Raw genomic sequence first — 23,476 nt, 5'->3', positions numbered from 1 at the left:
TAGGTTTTTTGTTTGTTTCTTACAGTTTTGGTTTGAGTAGAGTGTATTTAATACAGATGCTTAACCTCAGGGACAGAGGGAGGTTCTAGAAAGGCCTTAAATAAAGTTTTAACACCTCACTCCGTGAGTGAACAGCCAGGACAAAGATCAGAAAGCACCTGAGGTCCTCTGTATAAAATGGAGAAGACCAGACTTGGTGTTCCTGGTGCTTCTGAGGAGTGCTTGAAAGCAAACAACCCAGAATTTGGGATAGGACCAAGCTAATGAGGGGAAGTGGTTCTAAACATCTTCCCTATGTGTAAAATGAGGTGAATTAGGATTAAGACTGCCAAATCTGCTGCTTCCTGGCTTCTATAGCCTCTCTTCAGGCAAGCAGTGAATGTTTCTACTCTGTACTAGACAGGACCGAAGGGATGTTCTGTTACTGACCTAACTGCAACCTCCCATCGAAAATAATGAACTTCACTTTAGAGAATATGGTCAGGCCAAAAATGTCAACATACTTAGGAGATGGGAAGCATCTGTGAAGCAGTTGCACACAGAGAGGGTTCAAGGGTGCATAGTGGGATAACTGCTGGGGAGGTTACAATTTAGCAGCCAAGCTATAAAGGGTGTGGGCCAGTTAAGGTGTGCTGTGGAAAGGCATTTAATGCTGCAGGAGGGGAGAAGTTCCTGAGACACCCTTTACTGGAGTGCATCTAACTCTTTATAGCTCTTAGCACATTCAGAAAATAAAACAGTGTTGATAGAGTGGAGAGAGTTAGGTTAAAAGCAATGTAAATCATGATAATCTGGGAAGGAAAGAAGAGAGCAGAGTATTTAGCTAAAAATTGAGGGAGGAGTTGGTTACAGGCTGAAGTTCAAGCACATCCACAATCATGAAGGAGTTGGAAGTGGAAAGATGAGATCTGCTGAGACTAATCTAGTAATACTTCTCCCCCAAATCCAAAACTGTCTTGGTAAGATACTTGATCGCTTAAAGTGCTAAGAAGTGGTTCCTTATTTTCTTAAGCCCCAGCTAAATCCCTAAGGAACTGCAGGGAAGATTCAGGAATTGGGATCAGAAAACATGGTAATGCGTACACCACTAAATACTGAGCCTATTATAAACCTGCTTTCTCTAGTTCTTCTTTGAACCAAGTTGGCTGGCCACATTCCCCCAAATCCCTCCTTTCCTTTCTCTTTAGCTGATTTCCTACCATCAACCCCCTTCAATAATAGAAGAAGCACGGTGTCTTGCAGTTGACGCAAGTTCTGCAAGCGTATCACTCTGACTATACATTTATTTCCCTTTTCCCTTACGTCTGCTACCTTTCCAGTCTCTCTGAATACAAGGCAGGAAACCCTTTCTTTATAGAACCTTGAAGACTGTTTATAAACACCTTTGGTGAGCTCCATAGCAATGCACGCCTTGCTGTTACTCAATAGAAACAGAAAAAAAATAACCACGTGGAGAAAAGTTGTATGAGAAGAAGTAGTTAAGAAGTGCATCTAATTCAGATATGTGGGAAGACTTCCTGACAGTAAGCTTCTTCGGTCCTATAAAGAGCTTCTCAAGGGAAGTAACCATCACCTTGCTGATGAATAGTCTGTCCAAACTCTGGGTTTGTAAGGCGTTGGCAGGAAATAGGCTGGATGATGTAATAGAAATTCCTTTCATGTTTGAGTCTTCTGATTCAAGCAATTTCTCATCTCTGCTTAGGGTTAAAGAGAGGAGATGTGAGTCATCCTTCTTGGGAGAGGACCAGGAGACCACTTTTTCTCCTGAGATGTACTTCTTGACCGTTGAAGAGTTACCCCATGTCTGCAAGAGTCTTGGAGACTCCCAGGCCGCTCAGTTATTTTGGCGTGAGGGACAACATCTTGTTTAGATTTCCCCTTCTGAATGATTATGTGAGTGCTAGAGAGTGTAGCACGTGTGTTAGAAGTAGTCTGTAAAATGATCAATTGGAGGATCAAAACCAAATGGTGTAAAGAAGACAGCCTGTTCATGGATATTATATCCTATTGAGGACCTGAAAGTGGCTATTCTGGGTCAGACAGAAGGTCTCTGCCTTGCAGTGTTCTGGCTTTGACCGTATCTAATAGCAAGTACTTAAAGCAGAGGGAGCTGCGCCAAGATTCAGTACTCCTCTGTACTCTTGAAGCAATCCTGTGGCTTTGGGATTTCCTGGCCATAGATTTTTATTTTTCAAGTCACCTGTGATAGATCTTTCTTTATCGGATTTGTCTAAATGGTTTTTGAGCCTGTCTAAATCTTTGGCATCTGCAACATCCTGTGGCAATGAGTCTCCCACTTTAGGTATGTTTTATGGGAAAAACGTTCTGTACACAGCAAACTTGAAACCAGAGTGGTTTTAAAACTCTCACTTGAGGGGACCTTGGGGTGTTCAGCTTGCACAGCTGCGCTGCCATTGCATGGGTGAAGATTTTCTTCTTAACTGGAAGAAAAAAATCCCAAACAAACAGAAGAAAATTGAAGTAGTTTCTGTGCATTTAGGTTTTTTTTTTTTTTGTGAAGGATTACAATACCTTTGCAAAAAGTTATTTCTAGATACCTGTAAAAGTACGTGTGCGTTGCTGACGGGCTTTTGCCAGGCGCTGCTGCAGCGTGGCAGGGGGCTCAGCTCTTCGGGTTTGGCCGTCGTGTCCTGCCCCGGTGCAGCCGGAGGAGCTCGGAGAGGAGGACGGGGGTGCGGGGGGACGTGTGCCTGCGCTGGGGAGCCCTGATGGGGCTCGGGCCGGGCCGCTGTGGCGTTGGGCTGCCAGGAGAGGGCGGCCGGCGCCCGGGCAGCGCTCCCCGCCCCGCCCCGCCCGCGCTGGGGCCCCGGCCGCTCCCCCGTCCTCCCCGCAGAGAGACCCGCAGGGTGTCCCCTGCTATAAGCTTCTGCTGTCGCTGTACAACGGGAAGGGCTAAAGCCGTAGGGAGAGAGGGGGAAGAGGGTTCGGCTTCTTGCATCCCGCAAGCATTTGGGGGTGACTTCCCTTAAGTCTGCGGAATGACTGTCCTCTATAGGGCAAATTTTGTTTAGTAGATGGGTCAGTGCCTGAACCCAGCACGGGGAGCAGCTAGGGAGGGCTGAGACAGGCACTGCCGTCCCTCCGCCCGGCCTGCTTAAGTGTTTCATTCTTCAAAGAGGCAGGGAGGAAAAGCTTTTTGTAATGCAAGTCCTCGCTCTGTTCCAAAATGACTCAGGGGGAGGTACAGGAGGGATGCTAGAGAATGAGCGCTGGTAACAGAGAGGAGCATTTAGAGGGGAGCCAGAGAACAGGTGATCTCTGGTGATTCCCTGGCCTGAGCAGGCTCCTGGCCCAAGCTGGTTTTGTTGGAAGGCACATGTGTTGCACAGCACTGCTGCTGCTTAGAGGGGGTGTAAATGGACAGACGCTTACAGTGAGGGTTAAGGCCCACAGAGGCTGTGCTGGAGTGATCGGTTGTCTCCAGTGTATATTCTGCATATTGTGAAATCTCACGGTTTTCGAGTGAATGGAATGTGTGTGTGTGAATAAATATTATTCTTGAATCAATTTTTTTTTTTTTTTTTTTTTCTCAAGGAGGCTAGAGATCCCAAGAAATATATCTCGTCAGTGTAGCTGCAGAACCTGGAAAGATGCTGAAAAAAAAAGATCAGATGCTTGTGGTCGGATTCTTTACGGAAGAAAACTAAGGCAGCAACAGACATACGTTGCTAATTTTTAAGGACCAATCATGTCAGATCAATTTAATTTTCTCTTCTGACATGGCAGCAGGCCTGGCAGATGGAGAAAGCTTCTGGCTTTGGACCTAGTCCCGCATGACCTTTACATAAACTAGGTAAATGGAAGGTGAAATTAAGAAGGGATTGAGCACGTCATTGGAAAACCATATTTGGAGTAATTATGTCATGCCTTTCTGTGTGTGTGTGGTCTGGAGTCTTAACATGGTCTGCTCTGGCTGCTCTGCTCTTCTGTTCATCAAACATCAGGGTAATGAAATAGTGACTGACTATATGTATGCAGAGGGGCTGGCAGCATTTGGAAGGTAGGATTAGATGTCAGAAAGATTACAGCAAATTGCAGAAATGGCCTAAAATCCAACGTGAAATTAAAAAAAACCAGGCTGTATTAACGAAAGGAACTCTATATGCAATATAAAATGGAGTAGTTGGCTAAGCAGTAATATTGAAGGAAAGAACTGGGGTAATAGGAGATAACAGAGTATGTGGTGCTGTTTTTGTGATCTTGAAAGCCTGGAATGCATTTCCAGGTGTGTCGAGTAACTGCAGAAGGTGATTATTCTTCTTAGCTCATCACAGTGACTGGAGCACTGCTTAGTTTTAGGCACTGCAGGAAAGATACAGACAGAATCTGGAAAAAGTCCAGGGAAGAGCAAGAAAAGGAGGCTCAGAGAGCCTGACATAGGAGGAAAATATTGAGCTTATTTCTTCTCTAAAAAAAAAAGAGTAGAGGAGTATGGGGGATGAGGATTGATTATTTACTATGTCCATCGAAGGCAGCTTAATTTGCATCAAAGAAGGCTTAAATTAGATATTATGGGGTAAACCAACATTTTCTGATTCAATGTAGTGAAGCACTGGAACAGTAATTTAGGGGAGTGGAGTTCCTGTTTCTGGGAGTCTGTAATAACAAGTTCGGCAATTCCTGATGGATGTTTGTCTAAACATGCTCTGTGCTGCCTCTGAGCATGGAGGACCTCGTGTCTCCCCTGCCCTGTGCTTGTGTTTTCCTATGACAGTCTAAAGCCAGTTGTTACCATCTACATAATTCCACAGTCATATGACTGCTGTTGTCTTGGGCCTTTCTCTCTTTCCTTGTGTGTCTAAATTGTAAGATAGGAAGCTCCTCTGCTTGTGTATGATCTTAAAAGTGCCAGAGATCCTTTCTTTGTGACAGCTGCCTTGTAGCTCTGTTTCTTCCTGAGCTTGCTTATTACTCAAAGGGTGCAGGGTGTTCAGCATCTCTGAGTCAGTCCTTCCCTCTGTCTCACAGTAATAACTTGTATCATGTATGAACCTTGGAGCTGTGTGATATCCTCATTTCCCTTTAAGCTCTCTGGCCAGATCTCCATTTCGAGTGTGTTTAGACGATTTCTTTTTTTTTTTTTTTTTTTTAAATTAACATAAACACCTCCTTGCTACCCTACCTACAACTCCCAAGGACTGAGAGAATTCAGCAGGAGCGTTTCCTCAGTCTGGGCAGAGTGTGCTTCTGCCTGCCTGCAGTTGGGCTCTGCTGTGGGAGGGCAGCCTGTGAACATCACGCCGAGTACGGTGACCGCTTCAACGCCCCGCTCGTGCGGGCCACTTCAGCAGGACCTCGAGTAAATGAATGGGATCATTTTCTGTTCTGCTGGCTTCTCCTGCATGGTGAGTGAGCAGCTCTGCGTTGGCTGGGGAAAGGATGCTGCGTGCAAGCAGACAACCTCGGCAGGCTACGCAGGTGCTCCTGAGAATAGCTGGTGGGTAGAAGATGGTTTCATTCTTCTCAATATAAGGGAGAGGTATTTCCAGCAGTAGCATAATGCTGCTCGGAGCAGGCATTTGCCAGATGGTTTCAGCTCCCCCGAGGCTTTGGGATGTGAAAGGGAAAGGGCCAGGAACACACTTTTGATTCATTCCATTAGTAGATTAATCGGCACTGTCCTGGCTTAATAAGTCTCTCAGATTTCCCAGTGGAAATGGCACATGTAATTCTGCCCAGGTCATGCTCTGCACACCTGTGTTGAAGCTTTCACGGCAAGAAGCTGTGCTGCTGCAGGCAACATCTGCAAAACAAGTCTTTGGGGGGCGGCAGGTTTTTTTGTTGGGGCGAGAGGTGAGAGAAAATCTTTTTAATAAGTGCTGTCAAATAGTGCTAGTGGAGTGAGATGGCTTGTGAGAACATGCTTGAATTCTTCTGCTGTTTTGGTGGGGGATGTATTTAAAAATATTGCAGTGGTAATTTGATGTTATGAAGCGCTTTTTTCCTCCTCTATTCTGTATTAATTGCCAGCTAGATTGCGTTTTCCAGGAAGTCTGTGATTAGAGGACAAGGGTGCTCTTCCTGGTAAAGGTCAGAGGCTGCTGTCTCGAGAGGCTGGCGATAAAATGAAGAGAACTGTCTCACTGATTTTAACTGAAAACCTGAGCAGATGCTGTGCTGCTCTTTACTTGGGAGGGTTGTCCCCCATGACCTGTCTCTTCCCTCCTGTCTTTCCTCAGGCCAGCCAGTTGTTGGGGAGTGGATTTAGTTGCTGCTGCCGCCCACGCAGGGGAAGGTTTGTAGCTCTTGGCAGTTTTAGCAGGAATCTGTGTGTTTAACTCTTCTGGTGCCTGTGGATTGTGACAAGCTGCGCTCTGATCTCATGGCAGCACTGAGCTGTGCTTTCTGCCAGGCCTAGTAAAAGTTCACCGGTAGGATTGTATCTGATGAGACCCACTGAAATTCCTTCATGCTTGAATTTTATTGAGGAGAGACTTCAGGTACTGCCAGCAAACACATCCTCCTCTGCTTTTCTGGTCCATCGTTCCTAAAACACCTGGAGAGCATGGGCTAACTGTTCTTACAGGTCAGGAGGACAGCAGTGGCTAATGTTGGCAACAGTTTGATTGTCATCTCTATTTCTGGGGCACCTGTCACCCTGGCTCCTCAATTCCAAGTGCTTGGAGAACATCTTGTTTTCCAGCCATTTACGGCAGCTAGATCCAATCCTTTGAAGGGTCTGGAGGAAGACTGACAGGGGCCAAAGGAGTAAATGTCATGAGGCTCTGGAGCTTTCTCTTGAAAGCTGAGATACAGCTATTTTACATCCCGTAGTATATGTAGCTGGATTTAGGCTCTTTGGTATTTCCAGTAGAATGGCATTTCAGAACTGGGAGCTGAACTCTGACAGCAGTGTTGTCCCCAGTTGCTGCCAATTTCCCCCCAGACAGAGAACTGCTGTATTTCTTGAGCAGCTGCTGCTGTGGAGCAGAGCACGGGAAGAGTGCTAGTCTCTGAAATAATTTGAAATATACTGGCACAATAGACAGATAGAGCCAGCCCTCTGAATTTCACTCAAGAATTAATCTAATCACTGTGTAATATGTTCTTACTGGTCTATCCTACCTAAAGGGCAAACTTAACTACATTAGGCACAATTTGGAGCATTTGACTTCCTTCAGACTTAGAATTAGGATACAGCTGACTATCCATGTACATATTTCGAGGTTTCTGGGCGTCTCTAATCCAGTTTGTAGTGACATTAGCATTAGATAACCACAGCGAGGCCTTTATCTGAAAGGAAGAATGCATTCTTCAGGTCACACAAGGGTGGAAAAAGATGGTTCTGGTCACTGTTGTTTTCTGGGAATCTGGGAACCGGGAGGAATTTCATATGTTGTTGTTGCTGGTTGCTTTGTTATCAAAGTGAGTAGCTTTTCTAGCGGGTGCAGTAGTTGTTAGACAATATGACTACACTTTAAAGCTTAAATTTGGACTAAGATGAGAATGTATTGCATAGGACCTAGGGCACGATAACTGCATGTGTTGACTGGCCATAGTCACTTCATACCGTTCATCTCATATAAACTGAAATGTGAGGGAGCTGCTACTCATTGAGTTTGTCTTTTGTAGAAAGGGGTCATAAGAGTAAGGAAGCTGCAATCAGCCTCTGATAGAAAAGTCTAATTTTTCCAGGATTTGGTCAGAAAGGCATCAGAATGGAATTTACAGTACTGTAATTTTTATTTTTTGCTCTGGCAGGGTGTGGGGGAAAGAAGGGAATGTGGAACAGCCTTAATACAAGCTCAGCTGAAGGTGTTTGAGGGTCACAGTATGTTTGTACCCCATAGACTGCGGTGATGCTGAAGACCAGATCTATAGCTGGTCTGCTCCTATGAAAGTCCAGATCCTCCCAATTGAAATACGTCATTTGACACAAGTGCCAAGAAATACATCTGAATTTCTGGGAACATCCCATGTTACAAACTCAGGATGCTTCCAGTACTTACTGCATGTGACATCTGCAGAATGGCAAAATGCCCTGTTAAAAATAGCATTAATAGGTAGGTATCTATCCGCATGCCATCTTGGAAGTCACATGTTAAATATATACACTAAAAAGACTTTGAAGAATAGACTGTCTTCTGCTTAAAAAGCAGGAAACAAGTAGTGTGGTTAGTCTTTACATACACACACTTTTCTAAATCATCTTATGCTCATAATTCCCTGAGGAATGGAGGACAGATGGAGGGAGCTGTTTGCTGCAGCCATGAGAATAATCAGGCTAGATGGTGGTGGCACAGGTATGGTTAAAGACTGCTTTGCTCAGAATGAGATCAGAAGCAGAATTGCTTTTCTGATGACTGACCTTTGCTGATCATTGGGAATTGAAGTTGGGGATATTGTATTCTATAACTAAATTTTTCCAGTAGCATTTCTGTCCTCTAGACATCTTTCTCTATATTTTATATCTATTTATGCCTCGTCTTATGCTTTATTAATGCCTTTTACATTTGAACAGTCTGCTGTTCCTTTATGTGGTTTGACAACTGCCAATACCCCTCATGAAATATTTTGCTTTTAGTTCCGTTAATGGCGATTTCGCCTGGATTTTCTTACTACCGTTACATAATGAAAGTATCTGCAGTCCCCTGACACATGCGTTTGGTCTCTTTCCACCCACTCTTACTTATCACAGGTTGATGCTGTGTTCCACCAAAGTGTTTTAGCAATTTATTTTTGTTGTTTTTTGGGACATGTCATTCAGTGTTTGTGTTACTTCTTCATTAGCTGCAGTAATTCCTTTCTTTGCTGATTATATGCTTGTGCCATTTCTCATACTGAAGCTGTATTTCAGGCATTCAGCTAACAAAAACATCACAAATGTAAGATATTTTGTCTTCATTAGGTATGTAAGGCTTCTAGGTAATGTCACAGATTATTTTGCTTCTGAGAGGGTCAAATGAAATAATGTTATTTGAATAAAAGAAGAAATAAAGCTGCTGTGACAATAAGGTTAAAAAAATGTGCAGGATGTATTTGTTAAGCTGATTTCTTCCTTCTCATAAGTGTATTTGCAGTCTGCTTCTGCCATTTATTAGTCTTTTGAGTCTAAGTTGGAGAGAATGCATTTTGTACTCTTAAAAAGGGATGTTAAAACCCAATCTTCAAACCAAGTGATATAGGATAGAATTTTATTCCTGTCTCTAGCAATGTTACTATCCCAGGATTTGTAAACTGCTTTCTATGCTGTAGTAAATTAGATCCCAGCAGAACATGGCCTATGTAGATAAATATAGTAGCCATTATACCTTGAAATAGTTGTATTGCCTAGGAAATTACTACTGTTATTGAAAAGGAATTTGCTCAGAGCAAGAGGGTATCCATTACTTCCTGAATATCTTGCGAGCGTTGTTAACCTTCCTTTGCACAAACAGGGCAGGAGGAGTCAGTCACTTTTGCAGGAGGATGGTGTTCTCTCTCTATATTCCCCTTTGTCAGCAGCAGGCCTAAGTCAAAGTTGCAGTGGTCCAGAGAAGAGAGCGATGCCCTGTCTTCTCTTTGCCCCTCTGTTGCAATACTCTCATCTTCGTATCCTTCCTTAATTTGCTGGGTTATTGCTGTGCTGATGAATCGCTGGTGCGGTACAGCCGCTTGACATGGGAAGCATAGAGACAAAAAATGGTGTAATGATGCTGTAGGTCCGTTGATGAGGTATCTGAAGCCTTCACTCTTACCACCTGAAGTCTCATACCTTGCATATGAGAACACTTTGGCGCCATCAGTTCATCCTTTGCTATCACTTCCCTTGCAGACTATAGAGAGGCGAGATATTGAGGTAGAATCTGAGTTGCATTTTTATATTTATGGCTTCTGCTTCAAAATCCACAACCAAATAAATATCATCTTTAGCACTGACAAGTCTAGAGCATAGAGAATCTTTTTCCTCTTTATCAGTTCTATTGGATATCGTACTCCTGATTTGACACTAAAACTAGACTTTTGCTGGAGTTTAATGCTGTGCAATACTTTCTGCTACTTCATGGAAAAATTGAAGGGAGATCAAACTTTGTTCTTTGGACATTACTAGTAAAAATATTAAGGCAGCTTTTAGTTTACTAAACTTAAAAAAAATTAAATACCAGCATTAGAGCTTATTCTGATTCCCTCTTACAAGTATCTAAATATATTTGCTATATGCCAATTCAGTGTAGGCTTCAGACTAGATCCAGGTGTGATGGAATGGAGAAGATACAGCTCGAAAATCAACCCTGGGGTGAAAACGCAGCTGCAGAGGTGCTTTTACTTCTCCAGACCTTCAGCTTGCTGTAATAGCTTCTCAGAAGGTGTTGGAGGATTGCAAACTTCACTCCTGTTCTGCCATAGTAAGGCTAAGAGGTGTAATTAATGGAAATTCCCACTTGGCTGCACAAACTCACATTTGCTCTTATGCTGGGAGCCGTTGCATCGCCATTTCGTTTCTGCAGATGAATGCCCAAACCAATATACTGTAACTGTAAGAATTCCTTACATCTAAATGTTTCTGTGCTCTTCAACGTTTAACTTAAAATTCTCTGGCTTCACAATTTAGTTTTGTTGATGTGGGTGTTCTTGGTTTTTATTTAAAAGTGTATTTTTGTCTAGGAACACATTTTCAGCAATGTACCTTTTCTAGTTACTGAGCTTATTACATTTCTCTTGAAGGACTGACAGTGCCTTCCAGAATAGTGCTCTTGAGCGTACTTGTGAGGAGAGGAAAATCCCAAACGAAGTCTTAAAAGCTTTTCTTGGTACCCTTTTTTTTTAAAAAAAAAAACCCAACCCAGTACTTGAACAATAAGCCTGTGAATTGAGACCTTCTGAAATTTATTTAAAGACTTAAATTTAATTATTATGTCAAGTCAGTAGCAGAACAGTTCCTGAAAATTGTTGGTTTTGTTTGCATGTCAAGGTGTTTTATTGTTTCAGGCTTTTGGCTTTTTGTGGAAGATAAACTAGCCCTTGATAGTTTGCTTTTAAATAAGTAATCTCTTTTCTGAAGCTTCTGGCTGCGTAGCTGAACCATACCTGCAGGAGAGAGAATAGCGAATCCAGTTTTCCAGTAATGAAATGGGTTGCTGTATAACAAAATGCTTTTTTTTCTTGTAATATGCCAGTGTTTGGCTTATTTGCTTGGCAAAACATCTAAAAGGGATTGTGGTATTTTTCTGGGTGATTTATTGTATGCACTTTGTATTCTTCTTGCTTCCTTTTGCAAACAGGATAATGCAGAAAAAGGCTTCCTGGAGTCCTTTTGGATGTTGAGAGGAAATCTACCTTGTGGCTCAGAAATGCTGATAATCAGAGATAATGCCAGGATCCTGAGCGGAGGGAGGCTCCGCAGATGAGCAGGACTCTGCCACCAGGGCAGTCTCCAGCAGCACCTAAAGGAGTAAACCAACCTCAAAGAAGATCCTCTTATCTCCATAGGAAGTGCATGTGTGCCCAGGGCTGCCTTGGTGCCTCTCCCCAGATAGCTCCCAGCCCTGTCTCTAATCATCTTAAAACAAACAAAAACCCAAAACCAAACAAAACCAAAAAACCAAACCAAACAAACAACCCCCCCCAAAACCGAAAACCAAAAAACCAGACCCCAACAAAAACACCAAGCAACCAAACCAAATGAAAAACCAAACTGCAGAGCACATCCCCCCATCTCCAGTCAGACCTTTTGTAGATGGTTCTTGAAGGGTTTATCGTGGTGGGATGATGACTGAGTCTTATCCTCAGTCTGAATCCCCCTTCTGCATGAAATGTGAAAGTTTGGTCTGGCCCTTGGCTGTGGGAGCAACTGTTTTCCTTTGGGTAGAAATGAAATTTCCCTCTTCACCCAGCCCCAACCTCAGAGTCCCTCCCCTTCCAGTTTTCAGCCAAGAAAAACTGCACAGTGAAGAGGAAGACATAGATTCAATAGCGCTTATTAACCGTAAAAGAATATTATTGTCTTTTAGAGTTCAGGCTGTTTTTAAAAACTATTTTATGGGTTTGTTTTACAGGAGAGGTTGCCAGGAAGCCTTATTGAACATCAGGAGTAGATATTTTTATGATCAGTATTTTTCATTTGTGTGTCCAAATGCTCTCCCAGATGTGTTCAGGTGCACAACTGAATTTGTGCTTCCCTGCTTGAGGCCTTCTACTTGCTTCTTTGTTCTTCAGACTCCCCATTATCAGACCTTACTTCATTTTTCACTTTGCTCAGCATTGAGGTGTTATTTTATCTCTCACTGGTGGAAGAGTTCCAACCTGGATGCTCCCAAGAAAATTCAGATGCTGCAAAAATTGGTATTGGTGGCTTCACTGGTAGCACTGCTTTCTTGATGCAGTCTTCTGGTGTTGACAGAGATATAATCTTTTGGCTGAGCTTAGCTAACAGCAGCAGGGCTTCAATAATACATGCTCCAACAAACACCTGCATTTGAGGATGTCACTTTATCACAGTTGCACTTTTGGCCTTACAGCAGGTTTCGTCGAATCATAGCATCACTTCGGTTGGAAGAGACCCTCAAGATCGAGTCCAGCCATAACCCAACTCTAGCACTAAACCATGTCCCTAAGAACCTCATCTATACCCCTTTGAAACACCTCCAGGGATGGTGACTCCACCACTTCCCTGGGCAGCCTGTTCCAAAGCCTGACAACCCTTTCCATGAAGAATTTTTTCCTAATATCCAATCTGAACCCTCCCTGGCACAACTTGAGGCCATTTCCTCTCGTCCTGTCACTTGCTGCCTGGGAGGAGAGACCAACACCCTCCATGCTACAACCTCATTTCAGGTACTTGTAGACAGCAATAAGGTCTCCCCTCAATCCATACAAGACAAAAAAAAAGTTACCTAGGAATTAAAGTTGAGAAGTGATCTACTAAGCAGTTCTCCACTACTCACTGTGACTGTACTCCTCATCAAAGTCTTGCCCAGGAAGTCAGAGGCAGAGAGAGCCTTACAACAGGGAGAACTAGTACTGTAGTTAGGGCTTATTAGAGCTGCAAATGCAGGTCCTGCAGTTGGATGCAGGCTGCAGGCCCTCCCCAGTGTCCACACCTGAGTATGTTCACAGCTGTAGTTTGGTTAAAACCCGCTTGTTATCTGGTTTCATCCCTTCTGTTTGTAAGCTCAAGCTAGATAAGAGCATGACAGTGCTGTTTGTTGGGTAGGTGTTGGAACATCTTCCTTAGTTACTGCTGGAATGGAAAGCATGTCGTTATCACAGACTGCAACAGCTGACTTTTCTCCAAATATAGAACAGAAATACGTATTGAATGCTTTGGCTCTTTCTTCAGTATTGGGGATGTTTCTACCTTTTCCCTGTAGTAGCAGGTCAATGCAATTGCTGGGGTTGCTATTCTTCAGAAGCTTTGAAAAACTCATTATCGTCTTCCAGCTCTGGCTGTGGATTTCACCTCCTGTCATTAGGATTCCCTTGTAAATTTTATTTTTCCCCTTCCTGATTTTGTTTCTATTTCCTTCTCTCAGCTTTTCTTTTTTTCGCTTGCTAGAATACATACAAGTGTTCGAGTGTGAGGATGTGACAGGGCAGCCCAATAAACAATCTGTCTGTCCAGGAAAAATATGCCAGTGTACCTCTGGTCCTACTCAAGTGCTGAGTATGTATGTAGATACACTGGTTTGGTCTCTGTTCTCCTTCCATATACCCAAATGTGATTGTCACAATCATTTTTACCTAAGCTACCGCTAATTTCTATTTTTCGGATTGATTGCTCTTTTCTGCCAAGATGGAATCTAATATGGAATTGCTCATTTTCAATGTAACACTTCTTGAACTAAGAAATTGTTTTCTGTAATTTAGAAATTTCGAGGGTGTTCTTTGGCATTAGCCCCCCGACACCTCCTGCGAGTGTCATTGTGTTTGAAATTCCTGGTGAGCAGATGGGTTTTTCCCTCTGTTATGAAGAGGTGCTTAGCTACCCACTCATCGTGCTTGCTATCTAATGTGATTTCAGTCGTGTGTATCAGACATACCAGCTCGTACCCTGTGTTGAGGTTTATCTGCTAGAATGTTAATCCACGAGCATTTGAAATCGGGCTTGTGAGACACAATCAGCTAGAAACAGATAACGTCAGTTTGAAACTGTGCCATACCCACTCCCCGTTTGCCCACTCAGATCTTTCCTAAATAGGGTAGAACTTTTGGTAAATTATTTTTTAAGCATTTGGCTTATTTGAAACTTATATACCAGCAGTATTTTTTGATTGAATTTATAGCACATAACTGAGCAGCCACAATTCTTCTTGTATGTAATTAAGCCTTTTGATACTAGTACAGAAGCACGTAGAATTTTTTTTTCTGTTTTTCCAGTGCCTCTTATTTTGCTAAATATCTTGATATAATATTACATAAATGGTTACTTGCTCCCTTTTTTCTCTTTCCGCTTTCGTTACTTGCTGACACCTTCTTACCTTTCTAGCAAGCATTAATATCTTTGCAGACTGCTTTCTTCCCCCTTCAGTTTGATTTACACAACAGCTTCCCATCAGAGAAGAGGGACCAGTGTTTCACTAGGCTACAGCTCTGAACATTTCTCTTTTAGCTCAGTATATATTAATTTTAAAATATTTTTCTTTCTGCTTTTAATCCTTTTTGAGACAGGAGAGAACCCTAAGAGATCATGTGTATTTCCACACACAGCAGCCTTCCAAGTTCCCCAGCATATATCCTGGAAATCACCATTGTTAGGATTAAGATAAAGCATCTGGAGGGGATCCTAGCTACCTCTTTCAGAAGCCTTAGTCACGTCTCTTTCTTTTTCTGGAATTAGGCTCATCAACATACCGTTGTCCTCTTGCTACTTACAGAATATTTTGTGTTTTCTTAGAATAGGTTTTCCAGGAAACAATGTCTTCTATTGATATCTTTCACATACCAGCTAATGCAGTTGAAAATCTAGGTAATCTGAATAAAAGCTTAAAGAAGGATTCATAGCCGATCTGGTTCTTTTTCCCCTGCATAATTATGTTGGCCAAGTAAATATTTTTTTTGCTTATAATCTGAGGCTAACATGGCTACCCCACTGCCAGCAGTATTGTCTACAAATGTGGATAGTCTTGAGTGTGCACTTTGTGTCCTTCATGTTGGTGTGAACCCCTGGACAGCAGCAGCAGCTCTGTTGAACCAGAGTGGTGATGCCTCCAGAAGAATCCTGCAGCATCGTTTTCGAAGCAGCCGGGTACTCCTCTCGCCGCTTGAGAATATTGAGCGTTGAGAAACCTGCTCTTGCAGTTCATCAAAAGGTGCTCCAGGATCAGGGCACTTTGTTGCCGGAAGTCTCCTGCTTTCAGCAACCTTCCCATATACCTTCCACAGAGAGGTCGTGGCCTGGTTGCAACAGTGGCAGATGAATTTCAAGCCAGTATATGGATAACTCAAGAAGGGTTCATAGGTCTGGTTTTGCTTTGGGGTTGAATGCAACCGGTTCAGCTGTGGAGTTGCTAGGATGATTTGTAACAAGTCTCAGCTGTTGAAATGAAAGAACAGCCTTATTCTGAAAGTTTTTTTTTTCTCTTTTGTGGAAGAGTAGCCTAAAGGATGAGCCTCTGGGGAAGAAGGTGTGTTGGTTTTTTTTTGTTTGTTTGTTTGTTTGGTTTTTTTTAATTAGAGAGCTTGTTGGTCACTCTTCAGCTTAGTTTTACACACTCATCTTTTCCAAGTCGTCTACGGAAATACATATGAAGTAGGATTTATTTGGGTTTACTTACCTGGTCCACGTGTCTTCTCACTTCCTCCTCTGCACACAAGGAATCTCAGCTGTCATTGAAATGATAGTAAGATAATTTCTGGATTGGGATTCTGGATCAGAATAGAACTTTGAAAATGCCATAAAGGTTATTTGATGCAGAAGTGTCTCTGAGTTTGCCGGTTGGCTGGACTAGTAGCTACTGCTGGTGTGGTGCTCCTGCTGAAATGATAACTGAAGTATCTGACCATGATGCAAATGTCAGCATTGCTGCTGTTTCACTCCTCTCAGAGCATTTGGGAACAAGTTCATGGATCACATGGTTTGCTCTTTGGAGTATGCGGTGCACAGGCTTTGGTGCAGTAAGTGATTTTTAGGAACATTGCTTTTCACCCTCTCAACCTGACCTGTCATGCCAAAAGGTGAGAGCAGATGGGAGGCCTGAGAGATGCCATAGCTGAACAGCCCAGTGACACCCGAGCTTCCTGAATCAGGGCTCCTGCTTCTGGCTGGAAAGCCGAGCGGTGTCCTGCCTCTATCTAGCAAGCGCATCTCCGTGGTGATGGTGATAAACCTTTTCTCCAGGTTTTGATGCAGGAGTGCAACGAGAACCATGCATTCCCTTAGAGCCCATCAGCATCCTGTGTTTGCGCCAATACCTGGGACAAGCCTGCCCTGGGGTGCGTTTCTGCCCTGCTGAAGGCGAGAGGAGCAGGAGCCTGGGGAGCGCGGAGCGTGCCTGGGATCTGCGCTGGCTGCGATGGGAGGCACAGCAGCTTATTGCCCCACATAGATCGGGTTGGACTTGTGGGTGGAGTGGGACAGGCTGGACGACTGCTTGCTTTGCTTTGAGCCTGCTGGATTTCATTTAAGTAATCTGTAAGTAAAGGCAGTTGGGGTGATATATGAAAGAGCACCATTTCTGTATCTTTAGCTGAGATAAAAATATTTCTTCCAAACTCATTTCCAAGGAGACCAGAGCCTCAATGAAAACATGATTTTTTTTTTTCTTATTTTATTTTTTTTTCCCCCCCTGTTTGAGAAGAGGCCGATTTTAACTTGGCATTTGGAGCCCTGCAAGGGAAGTCAATTCTTCACTTTGAGGTGGGAAGGGAAGAGGGTGAGAAACTCGTTTTCCTAGTTTGGAAGAGCAGTTGAACTGATTAATGAGATGGAGGTGACACTTGTCCTGTGGCATTGGGTATGGGGGATGGGATGAGGATTTGCTTATGCGGGGAACGGCTTGTTGGAGCTTGTGGAGGTAGTTGGAGCGAGAGTGTCTTTTGCTCAGCGCGCGTTTGCTGGGGCTGCTGCCCCACCAGCAGAGATTTGTGAAGCTGACATTGGAGTGGTCTGGGAGCACAAGGCTGTGAGAGGGTGCTCGCCCCTGTCAGACTTGGGGGGGAGCTGCCTCTGGGCAAGTGGGAACCCGATACACTCAGAGGAACCAGAGCCAGCTGCTGCTTTCCCTTTAGCAACATGCAAGTCTGTAAAATACTCATGCAGAGCCACCTGCGAAAGCAGATTAACTCTTTTATCTGTGAGTCGCTTCTCTTCCCCAGCTCATGCTGACGGTGCTTGTTTCTCCTGTGGGAGCTCCGGGGTGGCTGGCATACCACCGATTTTCTGCTTAGCTTCAGGAGCCCTGTAGTTGTGCTCCTTGGTGCCTGTCAGCGGTTAATGATTAAATACAGCTACTGAATTGTGACTGAATTTTGGGTGTTGACTAATGGGGTAGATGAAGACATGCAGAACCTGCCTATGGCACCATGCATGGCTCCTGCATCTGCAGATGATTCCTGGAGGAGCAATTAGCGGGTGGGGGGAATGGGAATCACCCCCAGTGACCTTGGAGGACAAGGCTTTGTCTCATTCATGTCTAAAAATCCCTTTTATAAAGTAAGCACGCTCCGGTGCTGGGAGCTGGGCTGCATTTATTACTAACCCCACCCATCCCTGCCTCTTGCAAGAATCTTGTGAGGCCGAGATTGTGTTTTTAGAAGCAGAATGACAGAGAGAAATTCCCTGGAGGCGAATGCAGAGTGTGTGCTGTGCACGCCAGTACAGACACACGGGGCTGGGAACTCCCAGGGAGAGATTAAGTGCGAGAGAAGAGCGCAGAGCAGCCAGAACTGGAGGAGGGGGGCGGAGGAGGCGAGACGCTTTCTAAGCCTCAAACTGAGCTGTTTGGTTTTTTTTTTCCTTTTGGGAAAAAAAAAAAAAAAAAAGAAGCAAAAAACCCAAACCAAAAAAACCACAACACCAAACCCTCAACCAGCCTCGGTCTCAACAGCCTTACTGAAGTGCCTCTTGCGTTGCCGGATCACCTCACTGCTGGGTTTGAAGGACCCAGGCTAACATGATGTACCTCTGGGTGAGTAGAGAAGCGTGTGTGAGGGCTTGCACACTTTGCACATATAAGGAATGGAAAGCTGAAGGACTCTGCACTCTGTGAGTGGCTGTCACTGTTGGGCTTAGCTCTTTGCAGCCTCTACACACAGTGGGATGTAGTTTTCCCCTGTAAAAAGTAATATTTAGAGCGAGTACTGTTAACTGGGTATCAAGCACGCTTTTCCTGTGGTTGTAAGTTCCTCTGGAGAGGAAAGTTTTGGCAGTTTTGAGCAGGTGCCTCAGAGACATTTTTGGTGTAGTGCTGCTCACTGTCTGCCATCTGTGAGACCTATATATATATAGATATATTTTATCTTTTTTTCATGCATAAGACTGTTCCCTATGTGCCTCTGCTCTATGGGATTTTGGTGTTACTGAGAGACATCCCAGGTAGTGGAGAAGTGCTGCTGAAAGGGATCTGTGGTTACTGAGGGTTAAGAGAGGATCAGGGAGGGAATAGGTAGTTTTGCAATTTGGGGCTTTGGGGGTGAGGGGAGAAGCTGTTCTGAAAAAAAGTTGGATGCAAGGTTGTTTTTCCAGAAGTGGCACAGTTACTCGAGTTTCTGATGGAGTATGGAAAATAATGTCAGGAAAACATGTGTAAAGTGTTCTATAGATCCAGCAAGCAAAGTAAAAACATATGTAAAAGCATATATATATTTTCAGCATTTGAGCAAGGACTGGAATTTCCTCTGGAGCAGTCAGCTGTTAGGCTGCTTAGTTAGTCATCTATGTGTACTTTTGTCTGCTCCTGGGCACCCTTGAGATCAGTAGTTTGCCCTTGGGTTCCTTACCTAGATAGGCGAGGTGAAGAGTAATCAGTTCCCAAGTTTTTGTGGTTGTGGGTTGTTTTTTTGTCGTTGTTTTGTTGTTTTGGTTTTTTGTTTGGTTGGTTTTTTGTTTGTGTGTTTTGTTTGTTTTGTGTTTGTTTTGGTTTTTTTAAAAGATTTTAATCGTAACTCTGAAGGTGGGGGCTCTTGTTGCTGCTGCTTTTAGAGTCCGGCTCCCCATCACTCCCAGGAACAAACACTGGTTTATTTTAGCAACAAAGCGAGCCTTGGAACCCGGACAGAAGGATTTGACTTCCCTCCTTTGCACATACACACACTATCTTTGTTGCAGGGTAACTTGATTCTGTGCTGGGGTATGCACACTTGCCTGGTTTTGTCCGTCAGGCCCCGCTGGCAGGCACATCCGCCTTCTCCGCTCTTCCCCCTGCCACAGCTCGGTGAGCAGGACCCCAGACCGGAGTGCCGGTTTTTAGCCAGAAAGGCTGGGCAGGCCCAGTGGTTCAGCTGAGATTTGTGCTTGATTTGGTGGGTGGGGTAAGAGAAGTAAATCAGCCACGCTGCTGCTGATTTTAGATAAGCAGTAAACAATGGAGATGTTCCTTACCCAGCTGAAAGGTGGAGGATGTGGGCAAGGGTGGGAGCCAGGAGGGTTAGGGTGGGAGCCAGGAGGGTTGCCCGGCTGTCTCACCTCCTCCTCACTGCCCTGCGGTGCCTGAGAACTGTCCCATAGAATGGAGGTGTCAGCCTGTGTAAAGGCCAACTTTGGCGCAAAAGGTGAAGGACTGTCCCAGATTATTAAGAGAGGTGTGAGTTTCGGGGCGCTTGAGGATGGATGAAGACTGGTACCCCTCCAGGGGCTGCTGCTTCTGCCTGCACCCTAAACTTTGGGAAGTCACTGTTGCTGTGCTTGTGTTGCGGTTAAACCTCAGAGGAGTGGGGAGAACTGTTAAACGCTTGGATTGCTGAGGAGTTTTAAGGGCATCATCCAGGCATCGTGCCATGATAATTAAAAAAAAATTAGTGAATTTGTGCTGTCTGGATATGATCTTTCCCTTCTCAGTACAGATTACCCTACTGTTTTTGGGGAATCTTCCCCTCCTTGGTCCCTTGAGAAACCTTTTCCTCCATGCCCATCTGTGTTTCTGCTTTAAGCTCTTTTTATCCTGTCAGGCTACATAACCTTTAGCAGTGAGAACAAGGAGCCCGGAGTGACAGATCTGGTTTGGTGTGGGGTTTGCTGTGCCTTGGCTGTGCCAGTTTCTTGCTTCCCAGCTCACAGGTTCCTCCCTTGTTCCCTGTGCTGTGATTTCTCTATTCTGTGCTTCTTGTCCTTGGAACGTCAGGACTTCAGTGGATGCATGGAGATTTGTACTGAGTCATTCCTTAATTCAATGCATGAAGCTACATTAGTGCAATGTTAAATTTGAGGTTTTAAATATGCAAGTCCTGAAATCCAGAATTAAGGTTCCCACAGCAACCATAATGTTTCTCCCTGCCCCCCCACCCAGGGTGCATGTTACAGAATTATCTTCCTTGAAGAGATTGTGCAATATTGAACGCTGTCACATTTGACAAATAATAAAATAAAAAGGAGAACATGCCTTCCTCTGAAGCTGTAGTATGGTGTGGATACTGAACCCAAATACCTGCAACATCATAGTCCCTGATTTTAGTGCTGTTTCTTAAATGAAGTGGTGCTGTAGCCTTGGTTCAGACTGACATTCCTGCTTGCTGAACTATATTCCCTCGGGTGTAACTTGTTGCAGGATACTCTTAAATGAGAGCCTTGTAGACTGCAGAGAATTGTGGGCTGTGGAGAGCTGGAGAGGGGGAAACTTCAGATATCTGTCGTGGTGACCTAATGCTTGGCATTGTGAGGGAAGTGAAGGCGGCAGACTAGCTGTGCCATTAAATATCAAGAGAGACTATTTATCTTAACACTCTCATTGTGTAGGACGCAGTTGTATACAGTGTTTCTGAAGCAGAGATGGCGTGATAGTCTCTGATGTTGCAAATCGTTGGAGTGCATACATCTGATTGGCAGTGTTGAAACTCAAGGTGGGTACTTTGCCTCTACGTATAGGAGGTGCATATAGGAATTCTGGTTTTGCAAACGAGTATTTTGTTCATAGGGGACCATCTAAATGTACCTTTGTCTCTTCTCTCATCCCCATTTGCTTGTAGCTGTCTGAGCTCCTGCGTTGCTCCAAGAGGGCTCCTAGTCATAAGTTCTCTGGGTGGGACATGGGGTAATTTGGGCTATGAAGGTGAGATGGACTTGGCTCAGTAGGAGGTGTGTACTGACAACATGAGGCAGACGTTCTGCTGGCAACAGCCAGGAGCAGAGTGGTCTGAGTGTAGAAAAAGTGTTTAACCCTTTTCTGGATAAGAAAGCCCTGTTTTTTTCATTTGTGAGCAGATGAATCTTTGTGTACTGTGAGTCATAAGATATAATCTAGAGTCATTTAATTCCAAGTATTTTCTAAAGAGCATGATGTGTTCTGAGAGTTGCATGTGTGAATGTTGCCTTGTTGGAGGTCTCTTATAAGAAAGGTTGAAAGGAAGGGGCAGCAGCCCTAGCAAGCAATTTATCAATCATCCTTCTCCTGTGCTCAAAGACAGCTGAAACTATCAAAGGCAGGAGAGACCAAGGTAGAGGAGATCCATGCTGTTGCTAGGATTCTGGTAGGAAAGCACCGGATTCATTGCTCTGATCTCAGATTATAGTGGGTATAGATAATTTCCTCATTTCTCACAGTGATGTACAGAGAACATGCTGAATGTCTGTGAGAGGGCTAGCTGCCTATTGCAACTAGAAATGATTTCTTTTTCTAGAGCCCTGTGAAAGTGAATATCTTACCTAGACCTACTAATTTTCTACCATACAATAAGAATAGTGCTAGTAAGCTTGCCAAGCTCAATTTGAAATATTTTTTGTTGGTTTTCTTCTTGACCTGGCTTTTACTTGCGTTTTTGTCACTTAAAAGCTTTTCTTTGCATTCGCTGGAATAATTTTTCCCTCTAGGCTCCAAGCTCATCAGCTTTACCACTAAGGAATTGGAAACCCCACTCTGCTGCCAAACTTGGGTCTTAGCAACGTGCTCTTCCTCACGCCATGTCTTTCTATTATTTGTTTGGGTTTTTTCATGAGAGGTAGGTGCTGCCAGTGAAAAGTATGGTCATTATGGCGTGGTTTTCAAAGCATGCGTTCGATAGCAGCAAAGCAAGTGGCTATCCAGGGAAAACAGCCGCTCTGCTCTGTTCTGCTGCCAAGCCTGGGGCAGCTATTGCTGGGGAAGTCTGGCTGTGCCTGTAGGTCTTTGGCTGGAACCTGTTTGGTAGGAATGGCAAATAAACACGTCAGCCATCAGCTGAAGCTCTGACGGGATGGAGAACACGCAGTTGCTGTGTGTGAAAGGTACATGCACGGTGTTGTTACCACTAAGAGAGGTCAAGATGTGGTGGCTTCTGGGAGACTGTGTCTGTCAGGGTGCTGAAAGGTTTTCCTGAACGCATGTTACATGTCAGGTCTGGGTGAATTTCTGTTGGTATGGTAAAAGGCACTTTGTGTTAATATAAACACTGATTTTGGATTCTTGCTCTGAAGCAGGAAAGCCCTGGAAAATCATCAAATGGAGCTCATGCAAAGATCCCTGACCAGTAGCCTGTAAGCCGATTCCCCCGCCTGCAAGTCCCGGCGGTGCCATACTGTGGCATGCATATGTAGGAGCTTGAATCCAGAAGTAATGTAGTTATGTTTGTCCAGCCCTGCAACTGAGATAATGAGTTCTGCTCCTCGATAAGGTTTATTAGCTTTGGTTGAACACGGTTATGCTGCTTCCACACCTGGGCTGCTCTGTGCACAGTTGGTTTGAGGGTGTCTGCATTGCGTTCCCCTGGGGGTTAGTGTGACAAAGCACCTTGCATCTATTTGCATCTAGGGTTTTATACAGGCTTTTGGAGATTTGGGAAACTGAGAAAGAAGAGTTTAAGAAAGAAATTATATAATGAGAACACCTGTGTTATTAGAGGGCCAGAGTTGATAATCCAGGTGATTTTTTCCAGTTATGTGCTCCTGCAAGCCTGTAATCCTGGAAGATGCCAAGGTCACTACTGAGACAAGAAAGCCCAGTGCAGTTCAAAAAGAGAAGGCATTTCAAATTAAGCAACTGGCTTCAGAGAAAGGAGATTCAGGATAATCTATTTTGTAGGCTACATTTGATTAATATGAAATCAAGTAAAATCAGTGCCCCGCACATTGCCATCACTTTCAGGAATTTCCTTCCTTGAGTCTAAACAAAAGAATTAGAGGGAGGTGGGCTGGCTGAGTCAGTGTGAAATTTCTCCAGCAGTTTTTCTGCCTGTCTGCGCTATTCCCACCTGTGCAAACAGCGATGAGCGCAGGGAACTCTGTTTGCTGGAAGCCTGTCCAAGTCTTGGGAGACTGACAGGGACCAGGTCCTGTTTAAGTTAGTTTTTCACCAAACAGCCTGTTTATCTTGGAAGGAAGAGAATAAACCATAAGAGAATAAAAAGAGAATAAACCTCAGCCTTCCTAGTTTCCAGCTGAAAGCTTGAGGAAGAGCATAGAAAATAGCAATTT

At 44.1% G+C, this 23,476-nt stretch overlaps 1 protein-coding gene across 15 annotated transcripts in view; it reads left to right on the top strand.

Moving 5' to 3' along the window:
* Window positions 1–23,476, top strand: part of RBFOX2 (RNA binding fox-1 homolog 2) — a 174,486-nt gene that overhangs the window by 41,533 nt on the left and 109,477 nt on the right. The window contains exon 1 of one of the 15 annotated variants that reach the window (XM_065631285.1): window positions 17,817–18,065. The exons of the other annotated variants lie outside the window; for them this stretch is intronic. Within the exon in view, the coding sequence (XP_065487357.1) occupies window positions 18,051–18,065 (15 nt within the window). The 5' untranslated portion in view covers window positions 17,817–18,050. Of the gene's footprint in view, window positions 1–17,816; window positions 18,066–23,476 lie in introns of those variants that run through there. 15 annotated transcript variants of the gene reach the window in all.

The sequence above is a fragment of the Caloenas nicobarica genome, chromosome 1, assembly GCF_036013445.1.
Source record: "Caloenas nicobarica isolate bCalNic1 chromosome 1, bCalNic1.hap1, whole genome shotgun sequence".
NCBI classification, from domain to species: Eukaryota; Metazoa; Chordata; class Aves; order Columbiformes; family Columbidae; genus Caloenas; species Caloenas nicobarica.
This window is presented reverse-complemented; position numbering and strand designations above follow the sequence as displayed.